Source organism: Lepus europaeus, chromosome 23 (assembly GCF_033115175.1).
Source record: "Lepus europaeus isolate LE1 chromosome 23, mLepTim1.pri, whole genome shotgun sequence".
Lineage (NCBI taxonomy): Eukaryota > Metazoa > Chordata > Mammalia > Lagomorpha > Leporidae > Lepus > Lepus europaeus.
In genome coordinates, this window is record NC_084849.1 from 5,363,362 (window position 1) to 5,384,962 (window position 21,601).

Consider the following 21,601-nt stretch of genomic DNA (forward strand, 5'->3'; position numbering starts at 1 on the left):
CCCGGCTGCTCCCACTGCCGGAAAGCAGCAGAGGATGGCCCAAGAGCTTGCGCCCCTATGCCCACGGGGGAGACCCGATGAGTTCCTGGCTCCTGGCTTCAACCTGGCTCAGTCCTGGTTGCTGTAGCCATTTGGGGAGTTAATCAGCAGATGGAAGATTCTGTCTCTGTAACTCTTTCAAGTAAATAAATCTTAAAAAAAAAAAAAAGAAAGAAAAATGCTGCCTGGGACTCCCACATCCCATTTCAGGGCGCCTGGGTCAAGTCCCCGCTCCTCCACTTCTGATCCAGCATCCACTGTGGGAGGCAGCAGGCGGCTCAAGTGCTCGGATCCCTGTCACCCACGTGGGAGACCCAGGTGGAGCTCCAGGCTCCTGGCTTCCGCCCGGCCCGGTTTCAGCTGTTACAGTTATTTGGGGAGTGAACCACGGGAAGCCTGTCTCTCTCTCTTAGATAAATTTTTTTTTTTTAAACAGAAAGAGGCAGGAGAGGGAGACAAACGCACAGGGAAAGGCCAGGTGACCACAGAGGCAGGCACGGGGCTGACGCAGCCACGGAAGCCAGAGAGGCCGAGGAGTGGCCCCTGTCACTGATCTTCAGCCGGCCCCCAGAACTAGGAGAGTGTGACACGCGTCACTTTCAGCCAGCTGGCGCAGCCCTGGGACACTCGGGTGCACCTGCTGACAGCCCCGCAGTGGCCCTCTGCAAAGACGCACCCCCCTCCTCCAGGTGAAGCCTTCACAGGCTGCCTGCCCCGGGGCCCGGCACCGGTGCCACACCTGGAGCTTTATCCACTGCCGGCGCCACACCGGGAGCTTTGTCCACGTGCTCTGTTTTCTCGGCGCCGGTCTCTTCTTCCTCATTCGCCTCCTCGGACAGCACAGGTATGTCATCTTCAGAGCCACACAGCCGGGAAGGAAAGACAGAACGTAAGTTTGCACTGTACAAGACCCAGAGGCAGGGAAGTGGCTCACCGGGGAGCGGTGTCTGTCTCAGCAACCCAGAAAGAGCCCGGTTACCAGAGCCAGCTTTCAGCGACAGCAAGGAAGACCGTGCAAATTCTGCTGAGGAGCCAGGGCCACAAGAATGACCACAGAGCCCCCCTGCCCCAGCCCAGAGACACAGAAATGACCCACCAGCCTGGGCACGAGGCCCAGGGGTGCTGGACATCGGGAATGCACGTGAGGTCGCCAAGCCGGGCGCTTGACGTCGGTGAAGATGGCACACTGCGTGTCACGTGGACAGTACCACAATTTTAAAAACTGAAGGAACAAAAAGACTAGAAATAATTACGTAAACATGAATTAGAGTAAGGAAATATGTCTATTTTCATCTAAGGGATTGGCAAAAAATGTTTTTGAACCTATAACATCCGACAGCCAATGCCAGCACGGTGCTGGGGTCGGGCACCGTGGAGCCGCTCTGCACAGCGGACTGGCAGGACCTGTGCGAACCGCAGACACAGTTCCTGGGTAAAACCCGTGCTGCAGAGACGCACCGGTGGCTGTGGGGTTAGTGCTCTGAGAAGCCAAATACCAGACACACAGGGTGGATCCATGCACTTGAAGTTAGGGAGACATGGAAGAAATCCCCGGACACCCAGGACGGGGAGGACAGGCACAAAATAATACTACAGTGAGATCCTAAGGGACCGGCGCTGTGGCATAGTGAGTTAAGCCACTGCCTGCAGTGCCGGCATCCCATATGGGCACCACTTCGAGTCCCAGCTGCTCCACTTCTGATCCAACTCCCTGCTATTGTGCCTGGGAAAGCAGCAGGAGATGGCTTGGGCCCCTGCACCCACGTGGGAAACCCAGAAGCAGCTCCAGGCTTCAACCTGGCCCAGCCCTGGTCACGGTGGCCATTTGGGGAGTGAACCAGAGAACTGATCTCTCCCCTCTCTATTTCTGTCTCTTCCTGTCTCTCTGTAACCCTGCCTCTCAAATAAAGAAATAAATCTTAAAAAAAAAAAGATCTTAGGGACTCTATACATCTCTATGCTGGCATTTTACACATACGTATAATTACATGGAGAACAATACAGATGATAAATATCTGAGAAAGATCTGGCAGGATACACACCAGATAGCCACAGTGGTCACCTGCAGGAACGGGAGGAGCACCGGGGCTTAAGGGCTGAACGGCCGCTTTCCCGCATTTCACTTTACCTAATTCTACACGGTGTTAGGAGAACATGACTCTGGTGATACGTGTGTAATTTTTAAAAATTATTTGGTGATGGCCGGCGCCGTGGCTTAACAGGCTAATCCTTGCGGCGCCAGCACAGCGGGTTCTAGTCCCGGTTGGGGCGCTGGATTCTATCCCGGTTGCCCCTCTTCCAGGCCAGCTCTCTGCTATGGCCCGGGAGTGCAGTGGAGGATGGCCCAAGTGCTTGGGCCCTGCACCCCATGGGAGACCAGGAGAAGCACCTGGCTCCTGGCTTCGGATCAGTGCGATGCGCCGGCCACAGTGGCCATTGGAGGGTGAACCAACGGCAAAAAGGAAGACCTTTCTCTCTGTCTCTCTCTCTCACTATCCACTCTGCCTGTCCAAAAAAAAAAAAAAATTATTTGGTGGTACACACACAGCCACATTGTGTCCCTGTCGGAACAGCACCTGGGGCTGACTGCTTCTGGGGGGGACGCCCCCACTTCCTCACCCTGTCCCACATCCGTGTCCACCTGCACGGCAGCCGTGAGCAGGGGAGAGACAGAAGGGACGAAGGCCACCGGTCCCCTGGACTGAGCTTCCCTCCCCCAGAGGATCTGGTGAGACCCCCGGCTCTGTGGGGCTGGGGGCTCAACAATCAAGGGAGTGAGTGGAGCTCTCCCCGCCCTAGCCAGAACCCCACATGCCGGTACATCCAGGATCAGGAACTCACCTGGTCACCTGGCAGTGACCGTGGAGAGGAGCCACAAGCACAGGGCAACACCAGGGCCCAGGGGAGGCAGCCCCGGGATTTCTGAGTGCCCTCTGCAGAGTCCAGAAATAAACCAGGGCCCTGTGAGGCCAGACCGACCTGTGTCCGCGTGGGATGGGGCCACCCAGGAGGAGCCCCCGCACATGGACATGGGACCACGGCCACCAGCTCTCTACAGACGCTCTCCCAGGGCGCCAGAGCCAGGCCCCTATTTCGGGGTCTTGTTACCTTTCCAAAAATGCAGTCAGGGTCCCCGCCGCTGTGGAGCGGGTCAGACAGTGGGGGCTCCCGGCGGCTCGGGCCCCCAAGTTCCCGGAGCCCACCCCAAAGCGGACTGGGCCTCCCCGGGGCGGGGTGGGGGGCGCTGGGGATGCGGTGTCCGTCGGTTTGCGCATCGCTAACACTGCAGATGGCCTGTCGCCTTCCCAAAGCCGGGGCGTGGGCAGCCCCCTCCTCCGCCGCGCTCACCGATCTCCACCTCCTCCTCCTCCGGCACCACCTTGCGGCAGAAGAGCAGCGTGGCGGCGGCCTCCTCGTCGCTCCTCTGGTTGAGGAAGTGCAGGACCAGGTCCTCCGCCTCGCCGTCGCCCCGGCTCAGCAGCTCCTCGAAGAGCTGCGGGTCCGTGAGCCCGAAGGCCGCGTACACACGGTCGCGCATCCACAGCACCCGCAGGTCGTCCATGGCGCCTGGCGGGGCGCAGCCTGCGTGGCCGGGACGGGCGGGCGTCTGTGGCGACGGCGCCCCTGGCAACGGCCGCCCGGGAAACGGCCGCCGCCCCCGCGCCGGGCAGCTCGAGCCCCTGCGCGGGCCACGCCGGATGAGGCCGAGGGGCGAGGGGCGCGGGAGCTTGGGGGCAGGGGGGCGCGGGGTGGTGGGCGCGGGGTGGCCGGGGCGTGCGGGGCGTGGGACTCGGGGCGGCTGGGGCCCGGGGGCGGCGGCGGCGCGGGGCCTGGGGCGCGGGGCGGCCGGTGCGTGCGGGGGCGGCGGGCGCGGGGCCACCGGTGCGTGCGGGGCCGCGGGGGCGCGGGGCCCGGGGCGGCCGGTGCGTGCGGGGGGCGCGGGGGCGTGCGGCGGCGGGGGCGCGGGGGCGGCGGGGCCCGGGGCTGCCGGTGCCCGCAGGAGCCCGCACCGCGGAGGGAGGGGCGGAGCGCACGGGCCTGCTAGTAACGCACACAGCCACGTTCTAAAAATAGAGTATTTATTGGTCGTTAGTAAAAGGCCAGTCCTGACAGGAAGACGCCCCCGTGGGCCCCGGAGTGTTCGGAGCGGCTGCAGCTCCACAGGACGCCCGGACCTCAGGCAGAGCGCGGACACGCGGCAGGCGGCCTCTGAGCGTCCGCCCCGGCCACCCTGGGCCTGGGTGACAGCCCGGGCCACCTCCACCCTGCGTCCCTGGGCGCGCCATTGACGGGCCAGGGTCCGATGAAGAGGCGGCCCCGGAGCAGCCCCGGGTCAGGTCCTCGGTGTGGAGTCCGGCTCTGATTCCGGCCCGGGCTCTGGCTCCGGCCTCCTGCCGGTGCCAGCCCCGGGAGCACTGGGGCAGGAACCAGCAGATAGGAGCTGTCACTGTGTCTCTGCCTCTCAGATAAATACTTTAAAAAATGCAATGTGCGAGGCTCTAAGCAGTAGCTTCAAAACAAAAGTCAGCACTCTGGCCACGTCACTGCAGCCAGTGACCAAAACACCAAATTTCCCCCAGAAGACACAAGTCATTTGCAGAGTTCTTTCACAGCAGTTAGAATTCCGGAGTCGCAGGCTACATAACCACCGCGGAGGGACTCTTCTCTCCTAGGAGTTCATCAGAAACCAAGGCGGCCCCCACGATGCTGCAGTCCCACACCCCGCAGGTGGCACGTGTCCCTGGCTGTCCCCTTAGGCTGGGGTAGACGTGGGGGGGCATCCGCTGTGCCCACCTTCTCGCCTGGGGGCCCTGCCGGAGAGCAGCGCGCTCTGCAGCTCCAGCAGCACCCTCGGCCCGAGGACCTGGCAGGACAGGCAACGCCACCCAGCCGGCCGGCTCTGCCGCACCGCGAGCAGCGCCTCTGCTGTGACCGAGCTCTGCGGTCCCAGCTGTGCTGCCCGGCGCTGCGCGCCTGCCTCTCGGCACCGGGGCCCAGGGTCCAGCACTGCCAGTCCTGGCTGGTAAGCCAGGCCCCCAGCTCTGCACCACGCCACGGCCCAGGAGCGTGGTGACAAAGGCCCTGGAGGGAGGGTGTCACTTGGCATCGTAAGAACGTGAAAGTGCTGATTATCTAAAGTGAATTCTAAAAAGAAACATGAACATTGTTAGAATGCAGACTGCAGCAGAATGTTAATGGGAGCGGCCCAGACTCCCGCCAAACCCAAGGCCAAGGTCAAGGCGGCGCCGGCGTCATCGCTCCCCGGAGCGCGGTCTGGCCTTCAACTCTCACTCATGAGACCTCGGTTACTAATTTCTAGTCTGAAGGTAAAAAAGTATGCTGTTCTCAAGGATAGGTACAGTCTCTCCTGGTAAAATATCTTCATTTATATTCTGTTACAAAAATATACAAAACCCTACTCTGCGTTGCCCTTCACTCCTGGGGACACTCCGGGGGACCCTCCGGGCGCCGCGCCGAGGTTCCGCCTGCCTGCGGCAGTCACGCGGAGCTACGGCTCAGGCTGTACTTTATCTTCCCAAGCAAACAATGATCAGAACTGGTCTGTGTGAGGAGAACAGGAAAAGGATTTCCTACAAAAATACCTGCGTGGGAAAACCACTTACATTCCCTTTATCCCGTTTTCTCCAATTATTAAAACAGGACAAAACCGTAGAAACGACCCTCTACCGGCGCTTCTGCACAGCATATGAGAAAAAAGTTCACGGGTTTTCAACCAAACAGAATAAACGTGAATCTTTCTGATTATCTACCATTAAATTTTTTCAAAAAATTATAGTTAACTTCAGCTTTTGGAAAATACTATCTGGCAACATCAGGTGACAGAATAACTTTTTTTAAAAAAATAAGGTCTAAAAGGAATGAAAGATTTAAACCATTTTCAATTAGTCATTCAAAATTGGCTTTCCTCCCCAAATGTGACATTTTAAGAATTAACTTAAACATAACATTTGGCATTAACTTGTATCTGCTCATAATAAAAACCAAAAAGAAAACAAATTAGCTATCTGAGATTGGAAAACTTTACAAAATATTTAACATACGAGGAAGAGGTATATCTTACAGGGTTATTTGGCTGTGTCATAAGGCAATCAATGAGACAGATTTTTTTGTATCATAAATCTGACATAAATGGAATTCTGTAACATAATTCCCGTAGCTCCGAACGCCCGTGGGTCACAGCAGTGTGGTCACGCCACGTCGTCCTCACCACCAAACTTCGATGAGAGCAGACTGAATGAGAAAGGAACAAACTTGGTGCCTGCGCCAGTGTAGAATTTGTTCTGAAATTCTACCCTAAAAAGAGAAACAAACAAGAAACCCACGTGTTAATGTGGATTTTTGACGTTGCAGTGTTTCCTGGAAACAACATCTGTGCGGCTTTCCCACACTTGCTCCTGGCAGAAGAACTGTCACTTAGCTGAACGCTGGCTTTTCCCTGTGCGCCAGCAACACGAACCCATCCTGCCCGTCCCACGCAACCCCCACCGCACCGGGAGGCTCTCAGGTACCAGATCCACTGGGGTGACTGATACAGCGGAAACAGCTTAGAGCAGGACAGGGCGACCTGGCGGGCCCAGGGAGAGCTCGAGGCACGGGACATGTGTGTTTAGAGATCTCTGCAGGCGTGACAACGGTGCAGAACCCAGAGCGGGAGCCGGGGACGTGAGCGGAGGCCGGCGGACACGGGCACTCACCAGTGCAGGCGGATGGCGTGCAGAAACGCCGACAGCCCCTCCATGACCAGGAGGATGAAGACGGTGAGCACGGCGAAGAGCGCGATGACCGGGAGCAGCAGCAGCACGCCGTAGGTGGTGTCCACGCGGAGGCCCACGCGCATGAGCATGGCCCATAGCACGTCGGACAGCTCTGCAAAGGAACGCGCCTCTGACAACGCTGAACGTGACACACGCATCCACACACAGAGCACGTGTGTCGCCCCGAGCCGGACTGGGCGCTCCAGGAAAACCAGAGCCCCTGCTCCCAACGGCAGATCCTGACTCGGATCAGTCAGGAGGGGACGAGGGTCGAGCGGGACAGGCCCCGGGCACCAGGCGTCCACTCCCGGCTCTGCCCAGAACGGAACCGCTGGCTGCACCTGTGCACAGTGGGGACGATGGCCACAGGCTCCTCTCCAGCTGGGCTCACCCAGACCTCTGGCTGAGCTTCAGTGCAAACAAGCCGCGGTCGGGGGCTTCCCCGAGCACAGCAGTGCAGCCACATGGACAGGGCTGCGATCAGGCATCTAGTCACAGTGACCACACGTGCTGGCAAGGACCCAAACACTGGAGCCACCATCTGCTGCTTCCCACGATGCACACTAGCAGGAAGCCGGATCAGAAGTGAACTCGGAGGCTGGCACTGTGGTGAAGCGGGTAGAGCTGCCGCCTGCTGTGCCAGCATCCCCTATGGGCGCCGGTTCCAGTCCCAGCTGCTCCACTTCCAATCCAGCTCTCTGCTGTGGCCTGGGAAAGCAGTGGAAGATGCCCCAAGTGCTTGGGCTCCTGCACCCATGTGAGACCCAGAATTAGCTCCTGGCTCCTGGCTTTGGAACGGCCCAGCTCCGGCGATGTGCAGCCACCTGGGGAGTGCGCTAGCGGATGGAAGACCTCTCTCTCTCTCTCACTCACTCTCTCTCGCTCTCTCACTCTATGTCTCTATGTAACTCTGCCTTTCAAATAAATAAATAAATCTTTAAAAAAAAGAAAAAGAAGTGAATCTGGGGACTCTGATAGGGGATGCTGGCATCCCCAGCAGCAGCTTAACCCCTGCCCCACAACACCCACCCAATGTCACGTTTTGTTTCTTTGTTGTACTTTGATCTTTGCTGGGCCCTTCTCCCTTTCAGTTACTGGTTTTATAGAATATCCTGTCAGTCTGTCACTGTTCAAGGGGCCAACACACACAAGAGTCGCTGTCTGTGCAGGGCTGAATGGTGATACACAGTGGCCAACCACAGCAGGCTGGGGGCGCATCCAGGACGTGCGGACTGGGCGCCTCTTTTGCAGTTAGTAAACTGTGGCAACGGAAACTTGATCACGCGTCCACCACTGGGCCTCTGCACAGGGCCACTGCCAGTCAGATCTCTGCATCGGCCCCACGTGGGGGCTGCTCGCTGGGAACAAACCCCCGTACCTTGTAGCAGGCTGAACAAAGTAACGGCCACAAACAAAAGCACGTGGGGGGGTGGGGGGTGGGGGCATTGTAGTGTAGTCGGCTAAGCACATGGGGGTGGGGGGGTGGCACGTGGGGGTGGGGGGTGGCACTGTAGTCGGCTAAGCACGTGGGGGGGGCGGTACTGTAGTGTAGTCGGCTAAGCATCCGCCCTAGGCGCTGGCATCCCATATGGGTGCCAATTCATGTACCAGCTGCTCCTCTTCCAATCTAGCTCCCTGCTAATGGCCTGGGAAAGCAGTGGAAGACAGACCAAGTGCTTGGGTCCCTGCCCCCACGTGGGAGACCTGCAAGAAGCTGGCTGGCTCCTGGCTTCAGACTGGCCCAACTCCGGCCGTTGTGGCCATCAGGGGAGTGAACTAGCAGATAGAAGACACCTCTCTCTCTCTGTCTGACTCAAACCCGCAAATAAATAAATAAAATCTTTAAAACAAAAGCGCTAACAGCAGAGCATGCCAGAGGGCCCTGGTCCCTCGCGAGTCTCAAAGCCCCTCCTGTGTCAGGGATTATTTTCACAGCACCGCAAGGCCAAAACAAAAACCCAAGATATCTGGATTTCAAGGGAAGTCCAAACACCTCAGCGGAACTCAGCGTCCACAGGATAACCGGAAGGCAGAGGCTGCCGACATCCCTCGGGGCCCCCACCGAGCTCAGCGTCCACAGGATAACCGGAAGGCAGAGGCTGCCGACATCCCTCGGGGCCCCCACCGAGCCAGCCAGGCACCGCAGGGCAGCAGGACTTACGTGCGTGAGCCAGGCTCAGGGCCCAGAGCCGCAGGTAGGAGGCCGTGTTGGAGATGCAGCCGAGGCAGTACTCGATGGAGTGGATCACCTGGGTCATCAGGATCTCCCCAAAGTTAAACTGAAGGAGACGACACGCGTGCGTCAGTCCCCACAGGCCTGCCGGGAAAGAGCCGGCTTCCAGGAGACTGGTGGGCACAGTCCCGGCATGACGAAGAGGGAGCCCCAGCTCTGCGCCAACCGGCTCCGCGACCACAGCCGTCCCCTGCCCAACTCCCCACCCCTCCAGCCTCAGTTTCCCCTGTGCACACGACTGCCCCGAGGGCCGCAGTCTCCGACTACAGCACAACTCATGAGGAGAGTTCACAGCTGCACACAAAGGCACCTGAACCGGAGGGCGGGGGGCGGGGGCTCCGGGGGCCCCGAGCGATGGCTCCGGAGCAGCGGTGCTGGTCCTCCCAGCCCGGCTCGTTCCCTCTGAACCTGTGCAGCCTCGTCCCAAGTTAATGCACTACACTGCCGGACAGTGACAGGGCACTGACCCTAAGAGGCTTTGTCGAATCCTCATTAAGTGGCCAGTCTCCAGGACAAGACAGTAGCTCAGAGGAGAGCCAAGTGCTCGCTTCCACCTGCCCAGGACGGCACCACCTTTCTCTGGGGGCCACTGGAGCCCCAGAGACCCTGGGGGACCCCTACCCACAGCTCTTGCGCACTGAACTGTGTCCCCCCAAATCCCTGTGCTGAAGCCCTAACCCCAACCTGAGTGTATCTGAGGCAGGGACTTTGAAGGGACAGCTGAGGCCACATGTGGTCGTAAGGGTGCAGCCTGATCCCCAGGACCGGAGGAGACACCAGGGGCGCACCCAGGAGGAGGGGCCCCATGAGGACACGGCACGGAGGTGGCTGCCCTGAGCTGAGGAGAGCGGCCACAGGGGAGGCCAACGCCGCCTACACCATGATCCACACAGCGGGGAGACACATCTCTGCCGTCGGAGCCGCATTCCGCACAGTCCAGTGACAGCACATGCCCCAGCCAGCACTACCCAGGTGCTCCCCAGGGTTCGCCGTCCCAGTGCTGAGCAGGCCAGAGCACTGCTCTCCTAGGGGAAGACTGAAGGCTGCCGGGCTGTGGCCAGGCTCCTGGCACGGCGGAGCCAAAAGCTTTAGAGGAGAAAGCAAACTCAAAAGAATCAAACCCACCAAGGCCTCGCAGGTGCACATCCAGAAACCGTGATCACCGCTCCAAAACCAACCCCGTCCTGGCCCAGTGCGGGCTGCGGGCCTCCCCAAAACCGGGAGGGGGCGGGTCTCCAGCGTGTGCGACCACAGCGAGCTCTGGCTACCAGGGCCTACAGTCACTTGTGTTAACACTGGACAGAGCAGCAGACAGGTGAAACCCCAGATGAACACGCGTGCTCCTGTGTGGCGGCACCGACTGGATGAGCCACACGGCCTCGGGAAAGCCTGAATCACCGCTGTGGTTCGGGCTACGGACATCACGTCAGCCGGGTCCCCCGCCTGCCTCCGCTCACCTCTTTGCATGGCAGCTCCCTGCAGCCGTCTTCCATGGGGTCGCCGCCGCCCTCTATGTCCTGGTTCCCCAGCAGCGACACCTCCTCCTCGCTGTCCTTCCTGACGAGGGTGTAGCCACTCTGGCAACCAAAGCAGACGAGTCAGCGCCTGGGAGCCACAGGCCACGACAAAGCCAGAGGGCCACGCGCCTGCGTGTCTCCATGACTCAGCTCTTGGGAACAAAAAAACTCTTTAAAAGACAAAAAATCATTTCACACCCATTAGGACGCCATCGTTAAAGAAACAGAAAACGAAGGCGCTCCAGCAAGGACGTGGGGAGCGGCTAGTGCTGCTCGCCGGCCTATGGCCTCGGCGGCTCCAACAGCACTGCCATGCACCGCGGTGGCTCCGCTTCTGCTCGGCCTCCCGGGAGAGCTTGGATCAGACTCCGGGAGAGGTAGCTACACGCCACGTTCACAGCAGCGTTAGCCACCACATCCAAACCGGCACGAGCCAAGCACCCATGAACCCACAAACACAAGATGGCCCAGCCGGTTAAGCCGCCACCTGTGACACTGGCATCCCAATGAGTGCCAATTCAAGTCCCAGCTGCTCCACTTCCGATCCAGCTCCCTACTGTGGCTGGGAAGGCAGTGGAAGATTGCACAAATGCTACACTTTAATTACATTATTTAAGTCAGTAACACTTAAAAAAAAACTTTTAAAAATTAATTAGTTAATTTAATTAACACTTTAAAGAAAATGTTAAAAGGAAAGAATATGGGGCCGACACTGGCGCAGTGGGTAAAGCCACCACCTGCGGCACCCGCATTCCACATGGACGCCAGTTTGAGTTCTGGCTGCTCCACTTCCGATCCAGCTCCCTGCTAACGCTCCTGGGAAAGCAGGAGATGGCCCAAGTGGGTGGGCCCTGTACCCACGTGGGAGACTCGGAGGAAGCTCCTGGCTCCTGGCTCCGGCCTGGTCCCGCATTGGCTATTGCAGCCATTAGAAGAATGAGCCAGCGGATGGAAGATCAACCTCTCTCTTCCTCCCTGTCTCTCTGCCTTTCAAATAAATTTTTTTTAAAAAAATGTTAAAAAGGGAGGAATATGGAAAAAAAGTCTTAATTATGCCGAGCCGTGCCGAAGGACAGAGCTCGCTCCTGGTGGGCAAGCTGCCCCAGCGGGACCTGCTGCCCGGCGCAGGACCGGCAGGCACCTGAAGCTTCTGCCCAGCCCACGGCACCAGCGTCCCAGGAAGCAGCCCTGGCTTTTACAGCGAGAGCTGGGACGCATCCCCAGTCCCGACAGTATAGACAGAGCCGGTCACGCTCCCAGACACGCAGCCAGCTCACACTTACCCGGCTCACGCCAAAGCAGCTGCGCCCATTGTGTAGCCACAACAGAAACAGGGGCTTTCCCAGGAAGAGGACGGGGACAGACAGAGCGACGACCACCAGCAACACTCTCTGGACGTGCTCCTGCAGGTGCACAGGGGGTGTGGAGGAAGTGACACGGTGAGGGCGCGCCGGGCAGCTCCAGACGCAGCCAGCGCAGCCAGCGTGAGGCCGAGCACGGCTGTAGCTGAGCCCGCAGCCCAGCGCTAGCGCTGCACAACACCACTGACCAGCAGTGACCAGCAGTGACCAGGGTGGTTTCTGGGTTCAGACCAGGAAGAAAATGGTGGGAAAACTCCAGACAGAGTCAAACTCCAGCGAGCACCTTGCTGAAAGCACTGAAGTGGGAAAATACCAGCAGAATACCTTTTCCTACTCGTGGGGCTTACGGGGATGGGGATGGGGATGAATGACTGACGGGCTGGCGCTGTGGCACAGCAGGTAAAGCCGCAGCCTACAGTGCCAGCATCCTACATGGGCGCCAGTTCAAGTCCCAGCTGCTCCACTTCCAATCCAGCTCTCTGCTGTGGCCTGGGAAAGCAATGGAAGATGGTCCAAGTACTTGGGCCCCTGCACCTGCATGGGAGACCCAGAAGAATCTCCTGGTTCCTGGCTTCAGATCAGCACAGCTCTGGCCATTGCGTCCAGTTGGGGAGTAAACCAACAAATGAAAGACCTCTCTCTCTCTCTCTCTCTGCCTCTCCTTCTCTCTCTGTGTGACTCTTTCAAATAAATAAATAAATCTTTAAAAAAAAAAAAGAATGAATAACCGAAGGCCAGAGTCACAGTGCAGCATGCAAAGCTGCCACCCGCAGCACTGGCGTCCCACATGGGCGCTGATTCAAGTCCTGGCTGCTTCACTTCCTATCAAGCTCCCTGCTAATGACCTGGAGAAAGCCGTGAAGGACGGCCCAAGTGTTTCGACCCCTGCCACCCACATGGGAGACCCAGATGAAGGTCCTGGCTCCTGGCTTCAGCCTGGCCCAGCTTTAGCCATTATGGCCATTTGGGGAGTGAACCAGTGGATGGAGGATCCCTCCCTCACTCTCTGTAACTCTGACTTTAAATAAATAAATAAATCTTTCTTTTTAACCAGTAACCAAAGGAAGCATCATTGCCTTGGGTCAGCACTGGGTGCTAAGTGAGGCAGGTCTGGGTCAGTACTGGGCGCTAAGTGAGTCAGGTCTCAGTCAGTACTGGGTGCTACGTGAGGCAGATCTCAGTCAGTACTGGACACTAAGGACAGGTCTCGGTCAGCACTGGGCGCTAGGGCAGGTCTCGGTCAGTACTGGGTGCTACGTGAGGCAGATCTCAGTCAGTACTGGACGCTAAGGACAGTCCTTGGTCAGCACTGGGCGCTAGGGCAGGTCTCGGTCAGTACTGGGCGCTATGTAAGGCAGATCTCAGTCAGTACTGGGTGCTAAGGACAGTCCTCGGTCAGCACTGGACGCTAAGGACAGGTCTCGGTCAGCACTGGGCACTAGGGCAGGTCTCAGTCAATACTGGGTGCTACGTGAGGCAGATCTCAGTCAGTACTGGACACTAAGGACAGGTCTCGGTCAGCACTGGGCGCTAGGGAGGTCTCGGTCAGCACTGGGCGCTACGTAAGGCAGGCCCTTTCACTGATCTTCCTGCCACAGCACCTGTGCTCCACTGAGCGTCCTTGAATACCTGCTTCCGTGTTCATCTACAAAGTTTTAATAAAATGATAAAATACAATTAAAAAGAAAATCATGAACAGAAGTATAAATAAAAACAAAAAGTTCAAAAAGGACACAAACATGCAGCCAGAAGTCAGTCCAAAGTTCTCCAGGGTAAGCTTTAACGTAAAACATCGTGAGACAAACCCTCGGGTCATACACGTCTTCCCACCAGGGCTGACGGCCGCCGAGGGGCAGCAAGTGTGACGTCACGCCCAACCAGAGCCTGGCGCGCTGTGGTGACGGCAGGTGCCCACGGGCCACGGGGAGAAGACACCCACCTGGCCCGGGTAGAGCCCACTCGTCGTGCTGGCTGGGAACAGGAACATGTTGATGAACTCGATCAGAATGCTGGGCGCCGCCCGGGAGGTGTCCGCCGAGTACACGAGCCACTTGTAGATGATCATGAAGATCAGGTACCCGAAGATGCACAGCATGAACAGGAGCTCCGGGATGGAGACCAGGTAGACGTTGAACTTCTTCCTGAAGTGCCTGGAGAAGGGCGGCAGCGTCACCCCACCACCACGGCGGCCTCACTGGGCACGTGCGGAGCCGCGGCCAGCACCGACAAGGGCACTGCAGTGCAGCGGGGTGGTCACCGCCTGTGACACCAGCGTCCCACATGGAAGCACAGACAGCAGGCCCGGCTGCTCTGCTCCAGTCCAGCTCCCTACTAATGCACCTGGCAAAGCAGCAGAAGACAGCCAAGTACATCCACCCTGCCACCCACGCGGGAGACCTGGCTTTGGCCTGGCCCAGCACTGGCCATTGTTGCGTTTGGGGAATGAACCAGCAGATGGAAGACCTGTGTACGTGTGCGTGCGTGTGCGTGATGTGTGTGTGCACGTGTGGGTGTGCACTCCTCTGTCATTCTGCCAATAAATGACTGTGGAAATAAACAGGAACTTGCAGAGTGCACACCGCCCCACTTCCGGGTAAGCCCCCTGAGGACAGAAACTTCCTGTCCCTTCCCTGCTGAACCCCTCGTGCCTGGAACAGCACCTGGCACACACCCTGTGCTCGTATTTGCCAGATAAAGGAGGCTCCTAAGCAACGCGAGAGGACTGCGCGATCACACGCAGCGCGACGGCTACCCTTCGCCCAGCAGGACAGCCGTCAGCAGGCGGCCACGCTCGGGACACGCCCCCTGGCTTATTACAAATACGGCTTTTAAAAAATATGTACTTACAAGTGGTTAAATATTCCCAGAATGACGCCAAAAGTCATGTGAATAATTCCTAAAATCACAGACATTTTCATTTTGAAGGAATTTAGGAAAGTGAGGCGGTTTGTGGCCAAGTTCCAAATCTAAAAACAAAACAGAAGAGGAGACCTCCCTCAGCAGCTGGCACTCGAGACAGTTCCCGGCTTCAGCTGAGGCAGCTTCCAGTCTAAGGAGGAAACAGCATTCAGACGACGCCCTCAACCGGGAACCCGCGACCTTGCACCAGGCCAGACTGAAGGGCCACTCCCACCACTATCGAGTTCACAAAAGGTTTAGGGCACCAGCCCAGGCAGAAACACCATAAAGAACGGCACAGTGCAGAGCAGAAGGTCCCTCCGGCCCCCGGCCCCTCTGGGGAAGGGAGCAGGACACTCGCAGGGTCCTGGGCTCCATCCCCTCCCTTCCCTGGGCAGGGGTACAGAATACACATTAGAACACACCGACATGTGGTATACACTCTCTGACATGTGTGTTTTATGACAGGTTGGTGGGGGAAGGGGGCAGAAGTGTAACAAGGAGCTGGACCCAGACTGAGCTGGGCCCAAGCACAGAGTGGCTCTGACCCCAGCCGCCCCAGGCCTCTGCACCCCCCACCCAGGCCCCTGCCCAGCAGCTCAGATCCCAGCCCCCTCCACAAGGCCTCTGCTCTGCCCACTCCAGGCCCCTGCCCAGCAGCTCAGACCCCAGCCCCCTAGGCCCCTGCCCAGTGATGGCTTTGCTTTCTCCTTGAAAATTAATCACTACAGTCCTGCCTGCAGGTGAATTATGAAAAGAGAAACAAGGCATATTAGGACAGAAAAAAAATCACTTTTAATTAAAATAAGATTTTAGGGGCTGGTGCTGTGGTGCAGCAAGTTAAAGCCCTAGCCTAAAGCGCCAGCATCCCATATGGGCACCGGTTCTAGTCCCGGCTGCACCTCTTCCCATCCAGCTCTCTGCTATGGCCTGGAAAAGCAGTAGAGGATGGCCCAAGTCCTTGGGCCCCTGCACCTGTGTGGGAGACCCGGAAGAAGCCCCTGGCTCCTGGCTTCGGATCGGCGCAGCTCCGGCCATTGCAGCCATCTGGGGAGTGAACCAACAGATGGAAGACCTCTCTCTCTCTCTCTACACCTCTCTCTGTAACTCTGTCTTTCAAATAAATAAAATAAATCTTCAAAAAAAACTTGGGCTGGAAAGTAAGAGAAGGGGTACCGGTGAGCTTCCCTGGTGTGAAGGCGTGGAGGCCAAGCCAGCAGAAGAGCGCGGTCTCGGACAGCGCAGCCCTGGAGGGCGTCTGGCTCCACCCATACTCACCCACCCACAAACACTCTAAAAGGACACAAGGAACCACCCGCCCACAGAGGCTGCTGAGCAGGGGTGAGGCTGGGACTGGGAGGAGGCGGCCAGTGGGAAGGGGACTCATCCATTGGTTCACTCCCTGAATGTCTGCCGCAGCCAGGGCTGGCGCAGGCCAAAGCCAGGAGTCAAGAGCTCCATTGCGGTCTCCTACGTGGGTGGCAGGGACTTGAGCACGTAGGCTACCTGCTGCCTCCCGGGTGTGCCAGCAGGAAGCTGGACTGAAAGTGGAGCAGCCAGATCTCAAGCTAGCTCTCTGCCACGGGACACAGGCACCCCAAGCAGCAGCTTGACAGGCCGCGTAACAATGCCCAGAGACAGAGACAGACACAGACACAGCACCCATCGTCTGCTTCACTCTCCAAACGCCCACAAGAGCCCAAGCTGGGAATATAATCAGATCTCTCACTTGAGTGGCAGGGACCCAAGTACTTGGGGCATCACCACCACCTCCGAGGGCCTGAATTAGTAGGAAGCTGGAGTCAGAAGCCGAGCCAGGAATCAAACCCAGGCACTCCAACGTGGGACGTGGGCATCCCAACCACGGGGCCACATGCCTGCTCCAAGCGGGGACTTTTTAAAAGGCTGGAGATGGCTCATCTCTTTCTATGTGTGTGTGCATAAACACAGGTATAAACACTTCATGGAGAACGGAATTAAAGATAACCTTCTTTTGGTGCATGTGAGAAGGTCTCGGGAAGTGTGGGAAGATAGTGCGTTGAGAGAAAACGATGCATAGATGTCTTCTGCCACCAAAATCAAGTCATCTTTTAACCCCTTTTCCCACGAACGCCCTGAAGTCCCCACACACGTGTCTGCAGGACCCCGCTGCAGACCCAGGAACTCATCCTCACTCCACCCAGCACTGCCCAGGGACTCCCACCCCCCTCTAAGCCCCTCTCTGGGACTGAGAATCGCCAGGAAGGCTCCCAGTGGTCCAGGGGACCTCTGCTCTGGGATTCCCAGGCCTGAGCCTCACAGGGACCCAGCCTGCGGGGCAGGGGTCCTGGCTCCCAGCCTGCTTGGGCCCCCATGTGCGGGGCGGGGGTCCTGGCTCCCAGACTGCTTGGGCCCCATGTGCGGGGCGGGGGTCCTGGCTCCCGGCCTGCTTGGGCCCCATGTGCGGGGCGGGGGTCCTGGCTCCCGGCCTGCTTGGGCCCCATGTGCGGGGCGGGGGTCCTGGCTCCCAGCCTGCTTGGGCCCCCATGTGCGGGGCGGGGGTCCTGGCTCCCAGACTGCTTGGGCCCCATGTGCGGGGTGGGGGTCCTGGCTCCCTAAGAAGCTATTTTCCTTCTGCAAACACTTTCCAGTCCAACCAAGCACCCCAGCAGGCACCAGAGAGCCTTAAGCTTCCTTTTAGCTCTAAAACACCATATGGCTTCTTTCTCAAAGAGTCAAAATTAATGCACATATACAAAGAGACTTAAGGGACCAGCACTGTGGTGCAGTAGGTTAATCCTCCGCCTGCAGTGCTGGCATCCCATATGGGAACACTGGTTCTAGTCCCAGCTGCTCCTCTTCCAATCCAGCTCTCTGCTATGGCCTGGGAAAGCAGTACAAGATGTCCCAAGTCCTTGGGCCCCTGCACCCGCGTGGGAGACCAGAAGCTCCTGGCTCCTGGCTTCGTATCGGCGCAGCTCCGGCTGTTGCGGCCAATTGGGGAGTAAACCATCGGATGGAAGACCTCTCTCTCTCTCTCTCTCTGCCTCTCCTCTCTCTGTGTAACTCTTTCAAATAAATAAATAAATCTGAAAAAAAAAAAAGTAAAAAAATTGTAAACAAAGAAGAGACTTAAGCAATGGTATCCATTCTATGGCTCCTGAAGTCACTTTTCGCTAGAGTAAAATGGGCCAGAAGATGCAGTGTACCACCCAGAGGCAGCAGGTGGTGGCTCAAGTCCCTGGGCCTGACACCCATATGGGAGACATGGACTGAGTTCCCGGCTCCTGGCTTTGGCCTGGCCCAGCCCCAGCCATCACAGGTATCTGGGGAGTGAACCAGCAAACGGGAGCTCTCTACCTGTCTCATTCTCTCTCTCTGAAATAAACAAAATAAATCTTGCTTTTAAAAAGGAAAAAGAAACACGTTGGGATGCAGAGCTCTCTCCATGGACTGCTCAATTTGGGCACGGGCCTCACTCCCCAAATGCAGACTCGCCAGCTCACGGCTCCATGCACACGTGACCTGCTCAGAACACACCCAGCCGGGACCAGCCAGGACCAGCCGGGACCAGCCGGAGCAGGGGCGTGCTGCTGCAGGACAGAGAACCAGGTGGGACAGAGCAAGGAGTACCGTGGCAGTGAAGACACTCACGGGATCGATTCCAAACGGGTAGGGGCCTCGGAACACTCCAGGAACACTGGGATCCAACTGCAGAACCCTCGTGTGCCTCACGATGCTGTCGCTGCAACGCAAGGCAGAGTGAGCCGGCGGCCGCGGCTGGGGGCCGGGCCACGGGGAGGCGCTGGCAGCCACCGCTCCGGAAGGGGAACCTACTTCCACAGCACCAGGCTCCTCTGCTCTGCCGGAGAGTGGCTGGCGCTGTACATGGCGGACACGTTCCACCCAGAGCCGAACAGGTTCACCGACTTGGAGAAGCAGTCGTTGTAGACGAGGCCCGTGTACACGGAGAACAAGCCCATCAGCAGCAGGATGTAGCGGCCGTTGAAGAACATCCTCATGATCTGTGAAACGCAAAGGCAGCGGGAGCTGTGTTCAGGCAACAGCAGCAGCTGCGGGCCCCGGCCACGCCTGTCTCCAGGTGACAGGCCACACAGCTGAGCCATGGCGAGCTAACACGGGCCACACAGCTGAGCCATGGCAGGCTAACACGGGCCACACAGCTGAGCCATGGCGCGCTAACACGGGCCACACAGCTGAGCCATGGCGGGCTAACATGTGCCACACAGCTGAGCCATGGCGGGCTAACACGGGCCACACAGCTGAGCCATGGTGGGCTAACACGGGCCACACAGCTGAGCCATGGCGCGCTAACACGGGCCACACAGCTGAGCCATGGCGCGCTAACACGGAGGACAACACCTCTCAGGATGCGTGCTTGGTCCAGCAGCTAGGAAGCTGACTAGGAGGCCCGCAACCCGTATCCGAGTGCCTGCGTCTGAGTCCTAGCTCTGCTCCCGATTCCAGCTTCCCTGGGACACAGCAGTGACAGCTCAAGTACTTGGGTCCCTGCCACCCATGGGGGAGACCCAGATGGAGTTCCTGGCCCCGGCTTCAGCCTGGCCCAGCCCTGGCTGTTGTGGACACTTGGAGAGTGAACCAGTAGATGGGAACTCGTTCCTTCTCTCCTGCTCTATTTCTCAAATAAATAAGGCGAAAAGAAAACCCGTCTTAGGATGATCACTGCTATGCTCCCTGATCAGGCGTAACGAGCTGGCATGTTTGCATTTTTACCTCCTGGGACTGGTTCAGCCTGGGATGGTTTTCATTCAACACCAACAAGAGGGCAAACAGGAACATCACAAAGCCGTGCCCAAAGTCCCCGAACATCACAGCAAACAGGAAGGGGAAGGTGATGATGGAGAAGAGAGCTGCGGGAGGACACAGGCGGGAGGTGTGAGTGCCGGTGCACACAGCACGTTTGCGCGAGGCCTGCAAGGCGACGGCCCACGATCTAGACTTTTCCAGACAGGAGTGAGGCTCAGCTCACGGCCGAGCACTAAGAGGACAGAGCTGCATCAGAGGGTCCATGTGCCCAACACCAACCACACCCTCATCCCGCGGGGGGATGTCCCACCTGGGTTCACTTCTCTGTAGCTGCCCACCCCGTAGGCGTCCACGATGTTCTGGAAACCCTCGGTGAACTTGTTGGTGCGGATCAGAGTCGGGGGTGTCTCTTTGGTTGGGATTGTGTTCATGAACGAAGGGAGCGTGGCACCACTCTCTCTCTGTCACACAAAACAAGAAAACAACAACTGCCAATCACCTCAAGGCCTGGCTGCCTGCCCCGGGCCAGGTGACAGGGAAGTCAGTCGCCACCTGGGACGGGGGCAGGCTCAGCAGGAAGACCAAGAGGAAGAGGCACCTCTTCGAGGGTGGGGCTGTGGGAGGGACCCCTGGGGGCTGCCGTCTCCCAAAAGGAAGAAAAAGGCCAACAGCGCAGCAGAAAATGGGCAGATGGTATGAACAGGCAATTCAGGGCAGGCTTTCAATCAACCCATAAGTTCCACTGGGAATTCACCCCGCAGCTGCGTGTGCCCAGGTCACACGGAGCTCACTGCAGGGTTAGCTGTGGAAGTGCAAACTACCCAAATGGCCAGGGAACTAGTCAAAGAAACCACAGTGTTTGCACACAATACTAAATAGTTATAAAAAAAAAAAAAAAAAAAAAAAAAAGAAAGGTTTTTTAACGAACAGTCTTGGAAAGAGCATCTGCTGACGTCTGTGATGAGCAGCCTCAGAACAGCAACAACACCTGCACTAAGCGAGACCGTGGGCAGGAGGAAGCCACTCACTGTGCCTCCCACGTGTCTCTACCTTCTACTCTGAGCCACGGGAACGTCCTGCTTATGCAAACAGCACATCTCCACGCGTGCTCACACACAGCACTCTGAGACGCGCCCGCGCCCAGGTGCTCTGAGCCCCGCAGCGGGCCGGCGGCCTTACCGAGCCCTCCTCCAGTGCCTGGCGCAGGGCGTGCAGGTGGGCCTCGGGGCACCAGACCTCGGCGATGAGGCACTTGTTGGTCACGTCCAGGCTGCACATGTTGAGCATGTGGTAGATGGCTTTCATCTTCTTCACCTGGATCACGCGGCCGTACACGGACTCGGCGGCCTTGCACAGCACCTGCCTCAAGTAATCCTCGGTTTTGTGCAGCACCTGGGGGAGCACAAACACGGCTGCCAGGCAGGAGCACTGGCTTCCCGTCTCGCACACGGCTGAAGGGTCATCAGGACCTGCGTGCAGCAGGAGAGCAGGGGCTGGGCGGAAAACAGCAGCTCAGCCAGTGAGCCTCGGAGGTGCCTCTCGAGAACACACGCAGGACAACGCAGGACATGGTGGGAGGTCACTGCCTACTGGGGCAGCCCAGCTGGGGGCAGACAGCTCCCCTCTGCAGTCTTACCTATTCCTAAGTTTAGGCCGGCCCCTGCCACCCAGGAGCCACCAACAGCCCACCCCATTCCTTTCTGCCAAAAAAAAATCCACTTTTGGCCGGCACTGCAGTGTAGCAGGTTAAGCCGCTGCCTACGGTGGCATCAATTATGAGTGCTCCTCTTCTGATCCAGCTCTCTGCTAATGGCCTGGGAAAGCAGTGGAGGGCAGTCCAAGTGCTTGGGCCCCTGCACCCATGTGGGAGACCTGGAAGAGGCTCCTGGATCTGACCTGGCCCAGCCCTGGTCACTGTGGCCATTTGGGGAGTGAACCAGCAGATGGGAGATCTCTCTCTCTCCCCCTCTGTAACTCTGCCTTTCAGACAAATAAATCTCTTTTTTTAAA

General features: G+C 58.1%; 2 protein-coding genes across 4 annotated transcripts in view; both read right to left on the minus strand.

The window, feature by feature from the left end:
• The window catches only part of DNAH10 (dynein axonemal heavy chain 10), a 118,919-nt gene extending 115,318 nt beyond the window's left edge, over positions 1-3,601 (minus strand). Inside the window, 2 exon segments of the mRNA XM_062182412.1 lie at positions 809-892; positions 3,388-3,601. Of these exon segments, the coding sequence (XP_062038396.1) occupies positions 809-892; positions 3,388-3,601 (298 nt within the window).
• A 508-nt stretch (positions 3,602-4,109) lies between these two features.
• The window catches only part of ATP6V0A2 (ATPase H+ transporting V0 subunit a2), a 36,684-nt gene continuing 19,192 nt past the window's right edge, over positions 4,110-21,601 (minus strand). For 2 of the 3 annotated variants that reach the window (XM_062182798.1, XM_062182797.1), the window contains 12 exons: positions 20,771-20,983; positions 19,902-20,052; positions 19,559-19,695; positions 18,641-18,828; positions 18,458-18,548; positions 14,774-14,892; positions 13,866-14,076; positions 11,849-11,968; positions 10,506-10,625; positions 8,977-9,094; positions 6,756-6,927; positions 4,110-6,354 (listed from right to left, as the gene is read on the minus strand). In XM_062182798.1, coding sequence (XP_062038782.1) covers positions 6,249-6,354; positions 6,756-6,927; positions 8,977-9,094; positions 10,506-10,625; positions 11,849-11,968; positions 13,866-14,076; positions 14,774-14,892; positions 18,458-18,548; positions 18,641-18,828; positions 19,559-19,695; positions 19,902-20,052; positions 20,771-20,983 — 1,746 coding nt within the window. In that variant the 3' untranslated portion in view covers positions 4,110-6,248. The remainder of the gene's footprint in view (positions 6,355-6,755; positions 6,928-8,976; positions 9,095-10,505; positions 10,626-11,848; positions 11,969-13,865; positions 14,077-14,773; positions 14,893-18,457; positions 18,549-18,640; positions 18,829-19,558; positions 19,696-19,901; positions 20,053-20,770; positions 20,984-21,601) is intronic. The other variant, XR_009864909.1, reaches the window with a different exon arrangement.